Raw genomic sequence first — 19,247 nt, 5'->3', positions numbered from 1 at the left:
GCATTGGTACCTGCTAAACCCATATAAGGCATTATGCGCACTTTATTGATGCTGTGCCTGATGACGATGAAGAATTATATGGCAGAGCCCTTTGTAATGGGTTGGAAGCATTCAACAACCTACTCGTTGCGCAATTCGCATTGTGTGACGCCTGCTTACACAATTCGCGTTGTGTTACGCTTGGTGCTTATTTTACTCTTTTACCACGCTATATTGCATATGTTATTGTGGTTCCTTCCCGATATGAAGCCTGTATAGGGTCTTTTTGCAAAGTATTTTCAAGCACCGGCATGGCTCAGAGGTTGAATACTAGGCTCCCACGCAGAGGGCCTAGGTTCGAACCTCGTTCCATCCTGGAATTTTCTTCTATTTCGTCTTTTTTGTCTTATTTCGAGCGATAGTCTTTACGGACACCGGCGGCGGCAGCCGGCCGCAGCCACGGACAACTACGGCGCCAAAAACGGCCGCTGAAATGATCTCATAACAGCTTTCGGTGTAAAAAAAATTACCGTACCCTCTGTCCTTAATGTATGAGGTGCCAGCACGTCTGACACCTGGCAAATCACCTTTGGCGATGCCTTGGCCAGATTATCACCAGATGCGTCGGCGCTTCCGAGGGATAGTGTAGCACTCTTGGAATAGCACCGGACCACCGACACATGTTGTAGACGATTGAACGCCTAGAGAAGATGAAAGTAGCCCCAAAAGCGATCGCAAAGGAGAATTAACCCTCCTCCACCAACTCCTAAACTTCATCACTGGGGCACGCATTGGCGCACTCAACCGCGATCTAGCCGGCAGATGGAAACGAGGAGCCGATTACGGTGTCATCCCTAGAAACGTAATTAACGTATGCGATTCTTTTTACACCAGTAGTGTTAGGCGTGAAATAACTAAGCGCACGAAACACGACCAGCAGCACGATTCCTGCCGCTAACCGCACGAACTCCTACGACAAGTAATGATACTGTAAAACAGAAACAAGCGCCAATCTTTAAGGTCTTACTTTCTGAAACGCTAAAAAGAAGTGTAAAACCAATTACGTCATACACGCCGTCGTTGCAATACGAATCTCGAAGGCTACGCTTTTGTCCGCGACAACCAAAAATGCGCTATGCGTGTCGATTGCGCCACTCATGCCGCTAAGCTGACGGTCAAGCCAGGCCACGGTGCGTCAGAAGTCAACATGGCCGCTTAGCCGGCTCGGAGGGCACTTCGCGACGTATCATACGAGAATTGTCCCGCAGTTGCGACGCAACAGCGGGATTCCCAATACATGGGATTCTATGGGAGCTACGGAAAACGATGGAACAGCCGGGAAATATATATATATATATATATATATATATATATATATATATATATATATATATATATATATATATATATATATATATATATATATATTGTAACGAAAAAGGAAGTATTCCGGCGCAGGGGCAGCATCATCGAGCGCGCAGCAGAGGCTCGAACTAGCGAACTGTGCACTGTGCTCGGTACATTGCGTGACCAGCGACCAGCTCCACGCGTGAGGATGCTGCATGCCGGACAGCGTGCTCCTGGCGATATCCGAAAAAAAAGCGAAATAGAAAAGAGAGAGAGCTTCGGTTAAGATTATTATTATATTGAATCTTCCAGAGCGCGAAGTCACGCTCTAGAAGATCCACACAGATTCAAAGCACACAGAATAAAAAGAGTCTGCGCTAGCACTGAGGAGTTCAGCAAAAACACCACACGTATGCGAGATGTACTCCTCCATCAACAATACCCACCAGCTATCATTGATGACGCGATCAAAAAAGCGGCAAATCTGGAGCGCCAGACTCTACTACACCAACAAAAAGATACCGATCAGCAGTGCAAGAAAAATCTTGCATTAACTTTCACAAACAACGCGCTGAACATTTTTAGGATCTCAAAAAAAAAACACTTTAACATATTGGAACAGAGCAAGTGACTATCCAAAATTTTCACTTCCCCTCCGGGTGTGGTATACAGGCGGCCAAGTAGTATCAGGGATCATTCCATAAATTGAAAGATAGGTAAAAAGCCTCAAATCGGGTGTCGCTCTCGCGGAAAAGGGATATGCAAAGTATGCAAACACATGCAGACAACAACGGTGGCGGAAAGCACACACTCAAGTTTGTAGCACAGGATAAGTGGTGCACTCGACTGCGACTCAAGCAAAGTCATATACCTTTTGGAATGTGGGATGTGTAACATGCAATGCTTAGACCAGACAGACACGCCTGTGAGAATTAGGTTCCACAACTATCGATAACATGTACGTTCCTCACCCGGCCTTCCATTTTCTAAACATGTCGCATTGAAAGGTCACAACTCTGACGGTATCAGGGTTCACTCTTGGAAAACAATTTTCGAACAACCAGAGAACGGGAACAACGTGGACCTTACTTTGTCTACAAATTCAACGCGATAAAAACGGAATAAATGAATACCCTGGCATCCTTTCCGCATTACACTCATTAAAATGGGCAAACGCCATTCTCTAATCAGTCCCTGACCCCTTGCCGTCCATTGCTAGAATAATATTATTTTGAATGATACCGCTCTTGCTGCAGCTGTTAGCTTATGCGTCTCCTAACCTGGATTTATATGCCACTTCAGCTACAGCCGGCATGCACAGATAAGTGATGCCGAACGTCGTACACTGTAGTGTACGTCGTATATTAGCACTGTACTTTAAGTGTCACTACACTAACAATCTTTTAATCCGTCTTTTTCTTTTACAACCTTTCTCTTCTCCTGCTTCTTTTTCTCAACCAAAAAGAGCCAATGCGCCTAATGAATATTGACAACGCGGCAACACTACCGGCCCCTTCAGATCTTACACCCACGCCAACACGTAAAAGCATGCGCTGAAAGCCCTCAGTCCCCACCCCACCAATTCCCTTAACACGGTAAACGTCGCAGAAGGACGTCAAAAGTGCCACCCGTGGCCTTATACCAGAAGGTGCAATACCAGACGCGCGGGGTCATTGTCCGTTTAGGGGAAGGTGAGGGTGCGGAGGCTCTATTGTTGTCGCTTCCTAAACTAACACAATGTTCGCCTTAAGCAAAATCCTTTTTACTGACCCTCTTGATGGTTTTTCCTTTTTTTCCCTCCCTAGTTACGTTCCTGTTTCCCTTCCTTTCCGTCATTTCCCCTCCACTGTTAACATGTTATAAGAGGACACACACACACGCTGTAAATATTGTTATGTTATGTCTTGAAGAAGACGGGGCTCCCGTCGAAACGTCGACTAAATAAACAGTTGTCTTTATGAAGGCGCAGCTACATTAGTACTTATATCCTTACGGCAACCGAAGTTACTCTTCCGCTTAAAGCCTTATATATATATATATATATATATATATATATATATATATATATATATATATATATATATATATATATATATATATATATATATATATATATATATATATATATACATATATATATATATATATATATATATATATATATATATATATATATATATATTATGGGTCATTCCATTTTCATATCAAGTGTACCTGGTAAGTTTTCGACCATTTCCGATCATGCTGAAATAAAGTGGACTGGTATGTGTGAGTGTCAGAAGTAGTTATTGAGACGTTATATTTCGGGAAAAAAATTTGTGTTGCCTAGAGGGCGCTTCGAACTTGGGGCACGGAAGTGAAACTGTGTCGTACATAATAATTTATATAAAATTACTGGTTTGAGCCATTACTAGGAAACACTTTTTTAATTAATATCAAGGAGCTATTCTTTCATGACTATGATTGTTTATTCATTTTTGTTTCAACTTTGATTATTTTTGGCCTTGACGAAAAGTCGCAAGATCCTGCATGTTTAGCATTTCTTACAAAAAAGCACCGATTTTTTCCTCGAGTAATATATTCACATTGAGGGCTTTGTGGGTTCCTATCGTAAGTGATAAAAATACTGCGGGATCGAAAGAAGAAGAAACGTTGCCACAATGTTGTGACAACTTTGAGAAAAATAGCGTTTTGACCCATATTGCGGCTTCATTTTCACAATGTAGCGCTGCAAGTAAAAATATGACTTTTACATCGTTTTGTAGTATGCTTTGTGGGTATGACGTACAGGAAGTTTGAAATGAGTTGTTTTTGTGTTAAGCGAGCAAACAAGATTTCTAACTGAACAACCGCAAGGCCGTACGAAGTTTTCCTTTGCCTGGACTGCACTGCATAGCACGTTGGCGCAGGATTCCAGCGGGGGCCTTTTCGTAGCAAATATTGCAAGTCATGCAACTGCTTGCCACTTCTTTTAGTAACACTGCTGTATATAACTTCAAAAATAGCAATAGTGCTAAAATTATGGAACGCCACTAACCCCTTGGACCGCTTCACCGTCCAATGGGGCAGAATTATAAGGAAGTCAATGACCTGCAGAGCTGTTCTAGGGCGTCGTGATTGGCTTCTGATAATTAAGATACATGGTCTTACGCAATAATTCACGCCATTACTAAGCTATAGCTTGTTTAATTTGTTTTTATGATCTTTAAGGTATAGGGCACGCGTCGGCTTATACCTGAAATCATAAAAAAAACCTGGCTATATATATATACATATATATATATATATATATATATATATATATATATATATATATATATATATATATATATATATATATATATATATATATATATGCATGTGTCTCTGCGCTCCTGCTTACATAGGATACTAGAAGCAATGAAGTTTGTAAACCATCTTGTGTACAGCAACGGTGCACGTGCGACCGTACGTTTTACACAATTCCTAATTCATTTCTCAGCCGCGAACATGATGTGGGTCGTGCAGATATAGAAAATCATTTATGGCCGCGTTAATAATTCATTTCTTATCAGTAGCTAGAAGGTTTTAGGAGTTCGTATGTATTCATTATGCAAGAGCGCCATAAACTGAATGCCTTCGAATTCGCTGATGAGAAAGTCTTGTTCATAAGGAACGAGTGTGGATGCGAGATTACAAGCGAAAATTTTAAGGGCTTCGAACCCAGTTACGTGACCTCATAGCATTAGTGGTAACTGAAGTTCATCATGATTTTTGTGGTAAGCAGAATTTAATCCCCAGAGTACGTACTTGGAATTGATAAGTTAGATATTACACTGTTGTTGCTGCACGTGTGAGTTGCAGCGCTTCACACGAACAGCCGATCTTTTTAGGGCTGACCTTGTGATCGAGCTTCCTTCATTCGTGTTTCGTATAAAGGGGAGAGAAGAGTTCTAAGCCTTACTACTTCAGAGACAGTGTTGGAGCACAACCGAACGCGGGGGGTCTAGACTGGCCCGAGCACTTTCGGTTGTGCAGTTTACATTGCACTAACTTGTACTACGCAATGGTTTCCACTGTTCCCACAACGGCGCTGACCACCGCTGTTTTCTGAGTGCTGAACGGGCAGCACCGGTGTATCATAGCCAAGGATGTGCATATTTACCTGGAGAAGGCTTCGTGTTTGTACTGAAAAGAACCAAAACGACACAAAGAATTAACATGAGACACATTTACATCGTGAATTTAAAAATTCTGCTAACATTCTGTCTGATAATGCATAACATATATTTAAATGCCTCGTGATTGGACCCGGCGCTGTGGCATGGTACCTTGTAATTGTACTGTAGTTTAAATTATCACTAAGAACGATGTCCAAGGGTAATTCATAAAAGAAACGCATTAGTGGATTACCGAAATCCTATATATTACATGCAGCTGCGGGCCAACGTACTTAATAAATTTCTGCGTCTGTCGCCTCAACCGCATTGCAGGACCAATGCGACCATAATAATATAATATCTGGGGTTTAACGTCCCAAAACCACGATATGATTATGAGAGACGCCGTAGTGGAGGGCTCCGGAAATTTCGACCACCTGGGGTTCTTTAACGTGCACCTAAATCTAAGTACACGGGCCTCAAACATTTTCGCCTCCATCGAAAATGCAGCCGCCGCGGCCGGGATTCGATCCCGCGACCTTCGGGTCCAATGCGACCATGTAGTGGCTGGTTTAAAATATGGCACACATCTGCAAGTGAGTCTTATCTTTATTCTATTGGGTGGTAAAATTTTCAAGGCCCCACTGAAGGAGTGTGTCTACATTGCAGAGCGTAATTTAGCGTTGTGGTACTCACATCAGTTTATTGCCAGCATACGCAGAGAATTCAGCTATCAATCAATCCAAAATGAGAAAGAGGTATGTGCTTATGTCTTAAGAACCCCAGATTGTCGAACTTAGTCCACAGTACTCCACAATGGCAATCCTCGTGGTGAGAACACAATAATTTCACGCAAAACGGCTTAATTTAGACTCCTTTTACACGTTGTGCAATTTTTATAAAGCTGAAACATATACCCAGTCCGCTCGCACGACTAAATCATGTCAGCGTCCTCTTTCGCAAAGTGCTTGCTCGCCAGTGTCATTTTGTAATGACGGCACGCGAACCTGCAGAATGCGGAACGAATCTTTGGTGAAGTGATTTCATGATATAAGAAGAATTAAATCATACGTAGCAGCGGCTAGACTTCTGAAAACATTTGGAAGGGTAAGCCTGACGGACTATGGTTTTGGTTAAGGTGGCTATTTAGTAGGCGTATTTGCCGGGGGGCGGGGTGTGCTGCGGAAGGGAAAGGAGGAGCACGGAAGGCTCTTAAGCTCTACTTACTGATGAAGCTGGGGAGGGCGGTATTGCTTAGTCCGTGAACATTTGAAAGCGGTGACTATAGCATGCACAATGGCATAACCGGCAAAGAAGATGGGAGTCCTTTTAACCACATGATAGCCACGTAAAGGTACAATCAGAATTCAATCACACGCCAAGCAGTGCCTTCATTGCGAGTCGCTCTTTTTCCAGACAACTGCCCGCAACATGAAGCCAAACGCCACAAATGTTATCCCGATCAACGCAGTCTGTTTTAGGCGACGTATACGCCACGTATAGATAGCATAAAATTCGGTCCCATGATCTTTAGACGAGCCAGTGACCTCCACCTATCCACAAACTTTACGGCTCATGGATATAGCATGTGGAGCGTTGTAATGTTCTGGTAAACTACGCCTCAAAGGTTAAAGCCGGCATTTTGTGCGGCGTAGATCTAAAGTGAAATTAGGTTTCTAGCTGGTTTCTGTGGCACTCTCTTAATTCGATGACGTAGCCAGAATGGGAGATCAGGCTGAAATTGGCGGTGACAGCTGCCATCCCAATGTTCTGCTGTTTGCGGAGCCGCAAGAAATGAAACACCTACTGGCGCAGATGCCCACTTGGGGAGTGAATGAATGCGGGGGTAGAAATGCTAATCGCACATACCTAGACTTAATCCTAGCAGTGATTGGGGATGTAAGCATCACACATGATCACTATTCTGATTCTTCATTGGACTTGTACGATAGGTTATATTCGACGGACACCGGGAAAGACAGGTCAGCTTGTGTACTACATTACAATGGTGAAACTTCATGCAAAGCAAGAACATTCTGTCTACAAAATATCTCTAAATATACTTGGCCACTGTAGTCGGTCACATCCAAAGAATAAATATAAGCTCCACCCACAGAACCGCGGAGCGTCTGGCATTAATCTGCGGAAGAGACTCGTGCTAGGTGGTTTCGACACACAACGTAAGTACCTTTTATATGATAGTGTAGATATTAGGCATATTAGGAATCAAAAGTTCGCCATTCCTAGATAAAATATTACTTTGGCTGCGCAGTGATGTCAGAATCTTGGATGGAATTTACAAGGACATTGAAATATTCGACCTCGAACCAGCCACACGAACTATCGAAAAATCACTCACCTGAAACTGACGAAAGCTGCTGACGTAACTAAAATGAGCAAGCGCAATTGGGTGGGCCGCTATGCAAATTTTCTGTGGGAGGAAGAGCGGTGGCTGTGGCGGGAGCTTTTAGTTATTCTGAGGTTATAACTTACAATAGTTGTTTATAAAGTGTTGATCTTACAATTGTTTATAATTCAAGTATGTAGTTTTTGAACACGCAAACATAGACAGAACAACCGCACTAAATTCTCACAACTGACTTTTTCGAATGCAACCTTTTGCAGAGGCAACATAGGAAAAGCTTTGCAGTATTTAGAGCAGAGGCCGAATGTTATCCTAAGGCTCAATAAATGAAACGGATACATACTTTGCTGTTTTCCTTCTTTTGTGTGTCTCCAGGAAAATCCGCTGCATTCAAAGCAAACGTTTCTTTGAATAAAGTGATGGGAAATCGCGAAGTAGACTATATTATCTCGAAATGCAACTTCAAGAATGATGTATAGCACACTTTGACGAATAGAAGGGGCAGGGGTAATTATTGTTAATAAATTTTGAACATCGCACAGAAATGCAGCCTTGGATATTATGATTACGAGGCTGAGGAAATGAAAGCTGCTTCGATGTCTCAAATATTTGAGTGAATTGTAACATCTTAACCGGGCTAAACTAGGAGATTAGCTGATGAAAAGTACGTGTGAGGAGGGACGAATCTAAACTGGTTAAAATGCAATATGCTGTGCATTGTCGACGCGTTGAAGATTCAACATATATTATTCATTATTGATTGTATTAGGCAACGATAAATAATACCACGAGAACCTCTACGACCACTAATTAAATGCACAACTTACGCGGTGTCCTCGCGATATTGACTATTACTGCTCTTATCAGCACAGGCTCTCACATACCAAGAGTCCTACGCTTAGATGCCACTTGAAGAAGGTTATTACACCTGCTGCGTCTCCTACAGTACGAGTAGCTCATAGAAGCTGAGCACCTGTTCTTGATGCACACAGTGCCCACGTTACTGTGGCCGGCCACAACAGTTCAGCTGTCTTTGTGGCTCCCGATGCATGCCCACACGATGTCGTTCTTGGCATTGATTTCTTCCCGCTCACTCTGCCCGCATTGAGTCTCCTACAGGCATCTTACGGCTCAAATTGACTTTGTGCCGCGATGTCGCTTATGCCAGTCATATTCGGCTACGTTCCTTTGAGTTTCTGCGGCTACCGCCCTAGGCTGCTACCTGCATCTCTACGCCACCGTTGCTGTCAGTCCTTGATAGCGACTATATGATGGCAGCTCCCTTTTCTGATCAGGACTCATATTCACAAAAAAAAAAGATGCACTAAAATTGTTCTTAAGCGAAATTTTCAGCCAATTTTGATGCCTCATATGTCGTCAGCGAAGGCACATGACCAAGGACGAGAAGCACTTACGTGAGAAAAATTTGTGAACTCGGTCCCTGATCCTTTCACGCAACTATGCACTTCCTGATAGCATAACGGCAGTGCTGGGCAGTATCGAAGATACATGTATCTTAGATACTATCTTAGATACTGTATGGGTATCTTGTATCTGTATCGCGATACTTCTAGAAAGACGAGTTTTTGTATCTGTATTTCCGATACATTCGATAATGTATCGTGTATCTTAAGATACAAGATACTTCTATCGCAAAACAACCGTGCGAAACAATCATTGCTGGCCAAGCTCCACTTCTCAAGCTGGTACTGGTGCCACTAAGCCATCTGAATAAGTCTTAGGGCAGTGACAAATTTTATTTTTGCGCCAAAGTACCCCAGTGAGGGCAAAAGATGAGGAAGACAAGCGTGCGGACGTCTACGCCCAGCCCACGTACCTCTTGTTTGCTCGATTTCTTTTCTTTTTAGTTGCGCCAATTCCGCGACACTTGCTCTTAGCCACTGTTCTGCGCCACGTCTATCGCGCAAATTGTGATGTTGCTACGGTGTCGTTATTGAAGATTCTCCTGCGTCTTGCGTCTTGCTCCGCAACGAAATGTGAGGCGTGCAAGAATGGGGTTCCTTTGCGTCGCGTGGATTTTACATATCAGCGACTTGAAGGATCTCGTGGATGTAAGTTTGACTTGCATGCCATGAATTAACTTATATGCAACTAAGAATCTAACAACGTTAGCACGACTGGTACTGATGCTAGATCTAAAAGAGCAAGCGTTTATCTAACAGGAAATACCTTGGCGTACCGTATTTTTCACTTCTTGCTACATTTATTCAAAGAATGTATGAAACCATAATTTGATTATTATCAAAAGGGCTTTCTTAGCTGTCATTTTACATCCTTTACATTACCTAAGTCTCTGCACTGTTTTTCCAGTCTGGTCACTGAAGTATGTCTTTTGCAATGCGCTCCCAAAATAAGATCTCTGCGTTATTCTTATGTCCACTTTATTTCCACTACTGTTTACACATTTACACATTGCCAAGGCGATTTTGAAAACAAATATATAATTATGTGGGCGTACCTTGAGTAAACGGTACAAAACATTCTGCTTTGCCGCTGAGGAAAATAGCGAAATTGAGTTTGCATTATAATAATCGAAATCATTAGGAGCCACCTTATAGATGTTAGGAAAGGGATTCGAGAAACTTTGTTTTTGTGAATGCTCTGTTTTGCTCATGAGCGTCCCAACGAGCCGTTTCAGGCAATTTTTTATAGGTACTGAATTTTATATTGTCTCAACAGGTAAGTTGACAATACTTCATGCTCAAAGCTATTAAGGGCACCGTCTGTATTGTGTTTTTGTACTCATTCAATGTGAATGTTTGATACACAACCACCTCTCTATTTTAATTATATTTGTTCTCCTGTTTTAGGCTTTCTTAAATATTTTTCGCATTACTAATCGCCACGTAATGGGAGCTGTAAGCGGCAATAGCGCGAATAGCGGCGGTGTCCTACGACACTTTATGGAACTATTAAATACGTCTAAGACGTTTCTGTGTTGCACATGTTCTCTCGTTGAAGAATAATTGCTAAAAAGATTGCACGTTAGTGAGTATCTCAACAAAGAATCCTTTACGGCAGCAGATAAGTAGAATATGACAATTCATTGCAGTTTTACGTCATCTACGTATACACCAGGGGTCTCAAACTGAGCTTATAGCCAGCGGGCCGCAGTGGCAAAATTTAGTTGCAAGGGCCGGGAGAGTGAAGATGGTGGGAGAGAGTTTGAACAAAATTACGTTTCAAAGGAAGCCTTTCCCATATCTCATATCAGGGCTGGGCACATATACTCGAAAAAGTATTCCGGAATACAGATATCAAAATACATGGACCGGAAACCTAAAATACAGATACTGAGATACATTTTTCTTTACCGTAACGGGATATTTCAGCGCTACTTTCGCAATAAGACGAAAGAAGTATTCCGGAATACAGATACAACAATAAAGATACTGGAATACTTTTTTCTATGTCAAGGACGCTCATACTCCTCGCATTTATAAGTGCAGCATAATGTTGTAAATAAGGTTCCAGCGCATTGAAACTTTCATTTAATTTATTTATTTCACTACTTTCAGCTCCATTAAGACATTGCCGGGTGGGGGTTACAATGTACATAATTAGTAATAATGCCATATTAACACGTATCAATTGCAACAAAAAGTACACTATTTCACAGCAACAGTAACAAGCATTGGACACCGAAATCAACATACTTGGTGACAACAAAATGATCTATGCTAGAAATAGCATAGTTTAAGCAAATCACTCGAAGCACTAATGAAAACCAGTGAAATGAGAAAAAGTAATAATTTATTTTGCACATAGGATCTGCTTTACTGAGAAGGTTGCTGTGTGAGCATCTCAAATAGGCTGCCTTCTAGACAGCGTCGGGTCGGCCTCAGAGCAAGACTCGCGAAAGAGAAAAATTCTCTCTACAGCTGCAGACAATCACAAATCCGTGTTATAGTAAATAAATACCGCCTTCAAGCCGGATAGCCCTGCAGCGTGGCGATATCTCTTCTCGGGTCATCTAGATACCGAAACACTTCGGCCCTGACCTGAGGCTGTTCTGACCGTGCAGAGGCCGAAGTTTGGCCCCATTTTGGTAATCCTCAGCCGTCTGGCCCGGTCGGCGCCGGGTCAGACGGCTGAGGATTCCGCTGCCCATGTAGGCCGGCCATATTTACCTATGCGCAATGAAGCCGAATATGTAAATACAGCACTATTCAGACATTGGCTTCCTAAAATCACGTTCTTCGGGGGCGAGAGGGTTTAAGCCCTCCCAAGTCGCTCCTGCCAGCTCTCTAAACAGACGTGGAAACAGCGACAGCTGTTCAGAGCGCCCCATCAGAAACTACAGCGAGCACTCGTCGCCTGGGCCGAAAAGATCACTCTTCAGTAATTCTGTCACCGCCACCGACGCTACCAGCACCAATTTCAACAAGCCGCAAGAGGCGAAGTCGGCTGCGGCGGTGGGGGAGCCTGGTATAAAAGACCGTTTGTCGCTTTTAATCAATTAGGAACGCACCCTGACACGCGGCGAGTGGCTGAAAGCGCGAAAAAGATAGCCTTCTTCTAGTCACTTCCGCCGCAGCTACGGGAAGTGCTTTTGGAAGTGCAGCCGCTTTGAGAACTGAACGCACGCGAAGCATTGTAAAGCCTCTGTTCCAAGGCGGTATCCGCGCGGGGGGTCAAGAAGTAATGGCTCGCCACCAGAAAAAAATTAGGTGCGCTGCACTGGCCTTGAGAGACAGCGCCTTTCGTCGGCAGAGGCCGACAACACTGCCTTCGCGATTCTGCCGTCTGTGGCGTCGCGAGCTTCACCACCTGAGCCATTCAATGGCCACCATAGCCATTCTGTGCTTGAGGGAAAACCATCGCCGCCCTTTCTGTCGGCGACCGGCGATGAGCCTTTGCTTGTCTTGGCACAAAAAAAAAAAAAAAGACGTCATTCCCCCCTTGGAAACACGCCTCATTTCCGACAAAAAAAAATGTAACGAAGTACCCGTGTCATTCATATTATTGCGATACAAACGATGCATCGTAAAATTATTTCACTACTGAGATACAAATACATTTTTAAAATGTATCTCGATACAAAAATACAGATACTCAAAAGTATCTCTGAAATACTATCGCGATACTGCCCAGCCCTGTCTCATATATAGGTTATTTCTGAAGGGGATTTAAAGTCAGGATTCGAGAACCATCGATAGCGATGTACAGAATGACTGATATCTGGACGCGGATTCTGAAATATAGAGTTATTGTTCCACGGTTATGTCTTAGCACATCGTGACCACATGTTCCTCACGAAAGGAATGCTTGAGACCAGTCGTGTCTGTGCAGCTCACGAACATACTTATTTCGAAAATAAAAACAAATGAGACGAAGACGGTCATGTGTGCGGGCCGGGCCACTAGCGAAATGGCCCAAACACCTAGTATACACCAAGCGTCTCCCACCCCCCCCCCCCAAAAAAAAAAGAAAAATAAATGTCGCTACCAGCGTTGTTGCTGCTGTACACCTGTCGGATATACGGTATTGTGCAAGCTGTCTTTTGCGGACAAGTCCACACCGGTATTTGCGCCGTCGTGAGAAGGCTTCTTATTGAAGTTATTGTGATTATATGGCAACCTGCTAGATGGTCGGCAAGCTGTGCAAAGCAAGTACCCCTGTCAGCGAAGTGTACAAAGAGTTTTCCTGTGAAGAAGCTAAAACAAACCCCAATAAGTTATTTTGGAAGGAAAGTAATGTGCTTTGAGCAAAAAGGGCAAAACTTTTGAGATACTAACAGACATTTCATTCAAGTGAAACAAAATAGGTCACAGTTAAGAAATTTTGAGCAGAAATTTTCGTGCATAGGCGTTTGTTGCTACATTATATGGATCAATAATAACAAATTTGAGGATGTATCGAAGTATCTCAAGATACAATTGCCAAGTATCGTATGGGATACAATTTTTGCGGCAGTGTCTTGTATCTGTATCTCCAATACTTCTTTCCTGAGTATCTTGTATCGTATCGCGAGAGAATTTCAAAGTATCTTTGCCCAGCCCTTCATAATGGTTGTTGCGATCAAGAAACCACTCATTCATGTTCTTAATACCCGTGACACACGGGCATGTTTGAAAGGCCATTGAGCCGATGGCCATCGAAACGCGACAACTCCATCGAACTCGATGGAGTTCTCGCGTTGCCACATGACGGTTGTCAACGGCCGTTGACTGATTCAGGTGTTTCTCGCAAACATTTTGTGGCGCTGCTAATCTTATTTTCGTTTTCATGTCGTCATAAGTGAGCTAAAATAAATCCACTTAAAAGCACACATTTGTGCGTTGTCTTGTTCTGAAATATAAAAAAAATGTTTATACGTAATTATAAGTGCATTATTAGTTATAAGCAGAGTTGGTTATAAGTTTGCTGAGCAGCGAAACTGTGGCTACGTTATAACCGCTTTACCCGTCCGGCCACTTTTCCGGGTTTGCGAAGTTTACCACGTAGTTTTGCCTGGTTTTGCGGTTGCGTGAATTCATTTCGTTTCATTGGTTTCATTACGTGCCTGTTCCGCCATCGTGAGTGACCGTGAAACAGATGACAAGGCCGCTATGGTGTTCTACGCGGCTGCGATCATGCAGCTTGATGCTGGGATCGAAGCGGCGAAAGAGGAAGCCGACGCCATCGAGAATGAGCTGTTGCTCGTGAACAATTTGCTGACGACTATGGATGCGGTCACAGAACGAAGCGTGAAATCACACAAATACTTTAGTAAATAAGTTACAACGCCCAAATGCACACTACTTTTAATGCATACTCGTTAAATTTTTCCTTTTCTAATCATGAGTACGAGCACACTGGGAACGAGAGGGCGCAGTGACGCTGTTTCCGCTTCCGCCGCTCGATGGCCGTCGAAGTTTCAATGGAGTTGTGGAGTGCTCCGTCGACTCGATGGGCCACTGACTCAATGGCCTTCCAGACTGCCCGTGTGGCAGCGCGTGCATCCCCGTTGAGTCAATGGACCATCGGTTCAATGGCCTTCGAAACGCCCGTGTGACACGGGTATAACTTCCCTACTTCGGCTCATGTTCTTCGTCAAGTGATTTCCCTAGCAGAATTTTTACCGTTGCAGGAAGCTATGAATCCTGCTTTCACCGCTTACACGAAGGTCGTGGCCCACCCTTTCATAACCGTGCCAAATGAGGCATTCCTGGGTAAAATATAATCACAAAACGTACCAGCGACATAGCCCACCGGAATACATAATTTCTCTAATGGATATTGGGGACAGCTGCATAGCATAGTTACGTTGTGTAATAGAGCACGTACTTTTTTGGTGGCACTAGCAATCGACCAAGAAACTACACCCCCACCCCACGTCATATTGAGGTTGGGCGCTCTACCATTTCATCTCCGCTGTGTCTAACTCCCACATTGTTGAGTGACTGGTTGATTACCACCACCCTCAATGAAGAGTATTTCACGTTGCCTTCTGTACCATTATTTTTCGTGACAGACTGATTCAAATTCCTCATATGAAATTTCAGCGCTTTACCGTTTATTATCGTCACGGTTTTCGTGCAGATTCCTGTTCTAGATTTGTCACGCGTCATTGCGTTTCTCACCATTGGTGATATGTGTTTCGTTAGTATATATTGGCATCCATACGTTATCAACTTGAACTCAGGTCGCTCAATATAGGCTTGTTAAATGGGAAGCATTTCTTAGTGAACCTAAGGCACTTAGGCCGTTTCTATCTAGTATCTATCTATCCATCTATCTAGCCGCCTACGTCTGGGCGCTCTCCTGCTCGTCTCCATAACTTGTAACACAACGAAATTGGCATAGCAGGGGTCAGCGTATGATAAACACGATTCATTGGTCACGACATGAATAACAAGAAACGCCTGTCACGTACGTCATGAAATCCTTTCCTTCAGCCATGTGTGGCACATACCCGCATACCGCAGTTCATGTTATGTGGGCATGCGCCACAGGTGATTCACAGTATCAATCAACAGAGTAACAACGAACGTACACATTGAAACTTCCAGCATATCCCATGCATTGTGAGAATCGATATCACTGTCACTTATCGTGTATAACAGCTGTGGTGTAACATGAGATGTCGTTGTAGCGTTGGCTATCCACACTCACAACAATTCATAATTAGCTACCTTGATAAATAACGTAGTGTCAAAATGTGCACATCAATAAAGATTATTACATATAAAAATTTGGATGACGCTTGAGCTTCGCCTTCAAGAGCAGAACGCGATAGCTTTATCGGGCCCCGTGGGCATCGCTTTCTCAATAGCTAGCCTCGCTTCGGTTCTCGGCGCATGCCTCAACCGTGCCGTAGGGAAACTAACAACTGTGCGCGTAATATTGGCTGTTTCAAACTATCCTAGAATGCTTACTGCAAGTGCAGTTGCTCGGGGCCCAGTACACGTACGTAAGGCAACACGCGATCCTACGCCGCTGTTTACTTTGTTGATGCTTTTGCTGCTGCTGATGACTAAATATGTCGGAACGGTTTGTAATGGGTTGGCCTTTAAAACACACACTCGTTGCGAAATTCACATGTTTTGACGGCTGGCGCAATTCAACGCTTCTGCCACACAATATCACATGCGCTAAGGTGACGCCTTCCCCTACATGGCATTCATATAGTGTTTTTTTCTGAATCAGTTTCAAGGAATGGCGTGTTGCTCTGTGGTAGAACACCTGCTTGCCACGCAGACGGCCTGGGTTCTATTCTCAATCGAACCCGAAGATTTGTTATTGTTTTTATATGCATCTTTCTCAATTTTTCGGTCACGGAAAAGATGATTTTTCGCTCACAACCAACGCCGCCGACACCTGAATTTCGGCGAAACGCGCTCTTTAATGCTATAGCGTAAGTAACATTCACCACATGCAATGGCCTGTCGGTCGGAGCTCGTACTCACGAACATCTGACACGTGGTATTTGGACATTCCAATTAATTGATGCCATGCCCACGGTCCGCCAGGACGACGCAGAGTTCTGTTCATTTCTTACGAGTCTGGACGATGGCGTCATGAAGTCAGATTGATTGACAGCCGCTTAGTAGTCTAGACTACGTGGGCCTCATACGCCCAGGTTGTCTACGAATTAAAGGCCCTCTATTTTTCAAAAGTAGCGAATTTCGTTTCATTTCTTCTTATTCCGTCTCATTTACCCCGTGTTCTACGGAGGCAATCAGGCGAGTGGCGCATGATTCGTTCAGGACCGGGCCACTGAGATTGGTTCCCAGCGTGCCGAAGGCAGCTACTGGCAACCTCAATAGGGCCATCCGAAGGTGATGTGCGGACCACTTTTTGCGTCCACGCACTTGACGTACTCTCCAGACCAAGACTTGACGTACGAGACCAAGGTTGCTCTCCAACCTGATGCTGATACCCTCCGACGCCAGGCACCAGCACTCTCCCCCACTTAGCCGTGTATTATCCTGGGGAAATACACGTTGCCCGTGGCGTACCACGAGGAGGTCAGGGGAGCTTTGGTTAGACGCCGCGGCACCTACTAAGCTAGATTACACGGGCGAGCAACCACCCGCACCTTTTAGGCACCTCTCAGCCTGACTGGAGCAGGACACATCTCTGAACCAGCGTACAAGGACCGACGCCTATGCAGCGGCTTCCGCCAAGCTGGACTACACAGGTGCGCAAGCTCCTTCAGCCGCGCAGTAAAGTGGCAAGACTCTCTCACAAGAAATGCGGTCCCACACCAAAGCCTCCGAGCCGTCAGATTACAGAATATTACCAGAACTTTCTGCCATTTCAGTACGGTGCTGTTTGCTATGAGCGAAGTAAGACGGACACCTGTCCTTGGATGATATCCGGAGAAACAGTAGCCGGCTTCATTCGCGTGAAGTTTGATAAAAAACCGCGCCCCTAGGCAATAGGTTACAGAAACTCACCACAAACTTGCGGCGTGGAAATCCCAGGCAGTGTATAAACTCACAGAACACGAAAACGCAACTCAAGAGACAAGACGCACTATTAAAGACTATCTCCGCCGTTACATCTTTGCTTTCGGCAAGCGCGTCCCAGGATCATACGAGACTTCGGTATCAATCACACACGTACCACCTTTCTTTCTGATGAAGTTAGCGTCTAAATGCTCGCAAAAGTTTATTACTTTTCCTATCCTGTATGAAATGGGCGCAATATATGAGTCACACTTGAAGGTATTGCGATGAGCGCGAAGATGCACATGGCCCTGTTCGTTGTGTTTTTAGTTGTGCTTCATCAGTCGATTATTTAGGCAGCTTCCACTTTAACTTACACACGACTCTACGTAGCATAGAGGAGTCCTAGACTACTCAACACCACGGCGCTCAAATCACTTAGCGCGTATTTTTGTGCGCCCTCGTCTTTTAATACTCGCGGCATCACGACGTAGATAGTTTGTTGGGACCGCCAACTTGCCCACATAGAAGTTTACAATGTAGAGTCAATTTTGAGCAAATTAAAGCTGCAGCCTAAATGCTATAGAAATAATCAACAACATAATAATTTGTGGACTCGATCACAGATTACCTTTTGCATGTTAGGTGACATTCGCTACTGTCACTACTAAACGTTTATGAGTGGCGCTGGGAATAGTTTTATTCCAGCTAAAGGTCCTACAGCAGATATATATCGTTGCTGCTGTTAAGATGCAACATGCAATACCGAATACTTTTCTAAATAAGGGCTAATCAGCCACACAGTTCATGCTTAATATGTAATTTGATAATACAGATTCGTTTTGAGCATAATATCAAGACTACGGCATTGTTCGATGAACGGGAATCGTGTGGCTTTTTTGAAGTGATAATGCAGGCGAACGCGATTTATGTTTGCATTGGCTAAAACTTACTCACAAGATGGCATTAACGGTATAGAAATGGTAATGGTGCATGCCAATAAAACTACGTCCCAGTGGAAGAAAGAGTGACGGTCCGTTTAACGCTACTTACACACACTGCATAGTACAAAGTGTCTTCGAGGGAAAATTGTTCTTTACAATGAAATCGTCCAACACAGAACAGGTTGTATACTCCTTGCAGGTCTCGCTTATTATATCGTAATAGTAATGAGGCATGGGAGACACTTCACCAGTTTTGGTCTCACACGGACCATCTTTTTCTTGTTGGCACAATCCTGGCTCTTGATCTGAAACGGTCATAAGAGGGCGGTAGTATAGTAGGAGATAGACTTAGTGATTTCAAACAACAGTTAAAAAATATGCATATTTTCTATAAGCGCGAAGGACACGTTACACAAACGAAGCACACGGGACAAGCGCTACTTTCAACTAAGGTTTTAATGGGCGGCACACCAAATATATAGGTGTCGCCACCAGAAGGGAAAGGGAGAAAACATAGACAACATAAAAATAACAATCGTACAAAAAGAGATACAGTCGACGTCCGATTTCCCGGACC

At 43.7% G+C, this 19,247-nt stretch overlaps 1 protein-coding gene across 4 annotated transcripts in view; it reads right to left on the bottom strand.

Moving 5' to 3' along the window:
• Positions 1-19,247, bottom strand: part of LOC119373212 (papilin) — a 142,571-nt gene that overhangs the window by 63,484 nt on the left and 59,840 nt on the right. For all 4 annotated transcript variants that reach the window (XM_037643220.1, XM_037643222.1, XM_037643218.1 and 1 more), the window contains 3 exons: positions 18,780-18,975; positions 8,174-8,214; positions 5,471-5,493 (listed from right to left, as the gene is read on the bottom strand). In XM_037643220.1, the coding sequence (XP_037499148.1) occupies positions 5,471-5,493; positions 8,174-8,214; positions 18,780-18,975 (260 nt within the window). The remainder of the gene's footprint in view (positions 1-5,470; positions 5,494-8,173; positions 8,215-18,779; positions 18,976-19,247) is intronic.

This window comes from Rhipicephalus sanguineus, chromosome 11, assembly GCF_013339695.2.
Source record: "Rhipicephalus sanguineus isolate Rsan-2018 chromosome 11, BIME_Rsan_1.4, whole genome shotgun sequence".
In the NCBI taxonomy this organism is placed as follows: domain Eukaryota; kingdom Metazoa; phylum Arthropoda; class Arachnida; order Ixodida; family Ixodidae; genus Rhipicephalus; species Rhipicephalus sanguineus.
The sequence above is the reverse complement of the archived record's forward strand: the minus strand, read 5'-3'. Positions and strand labels throughout refer to the sequence as shown.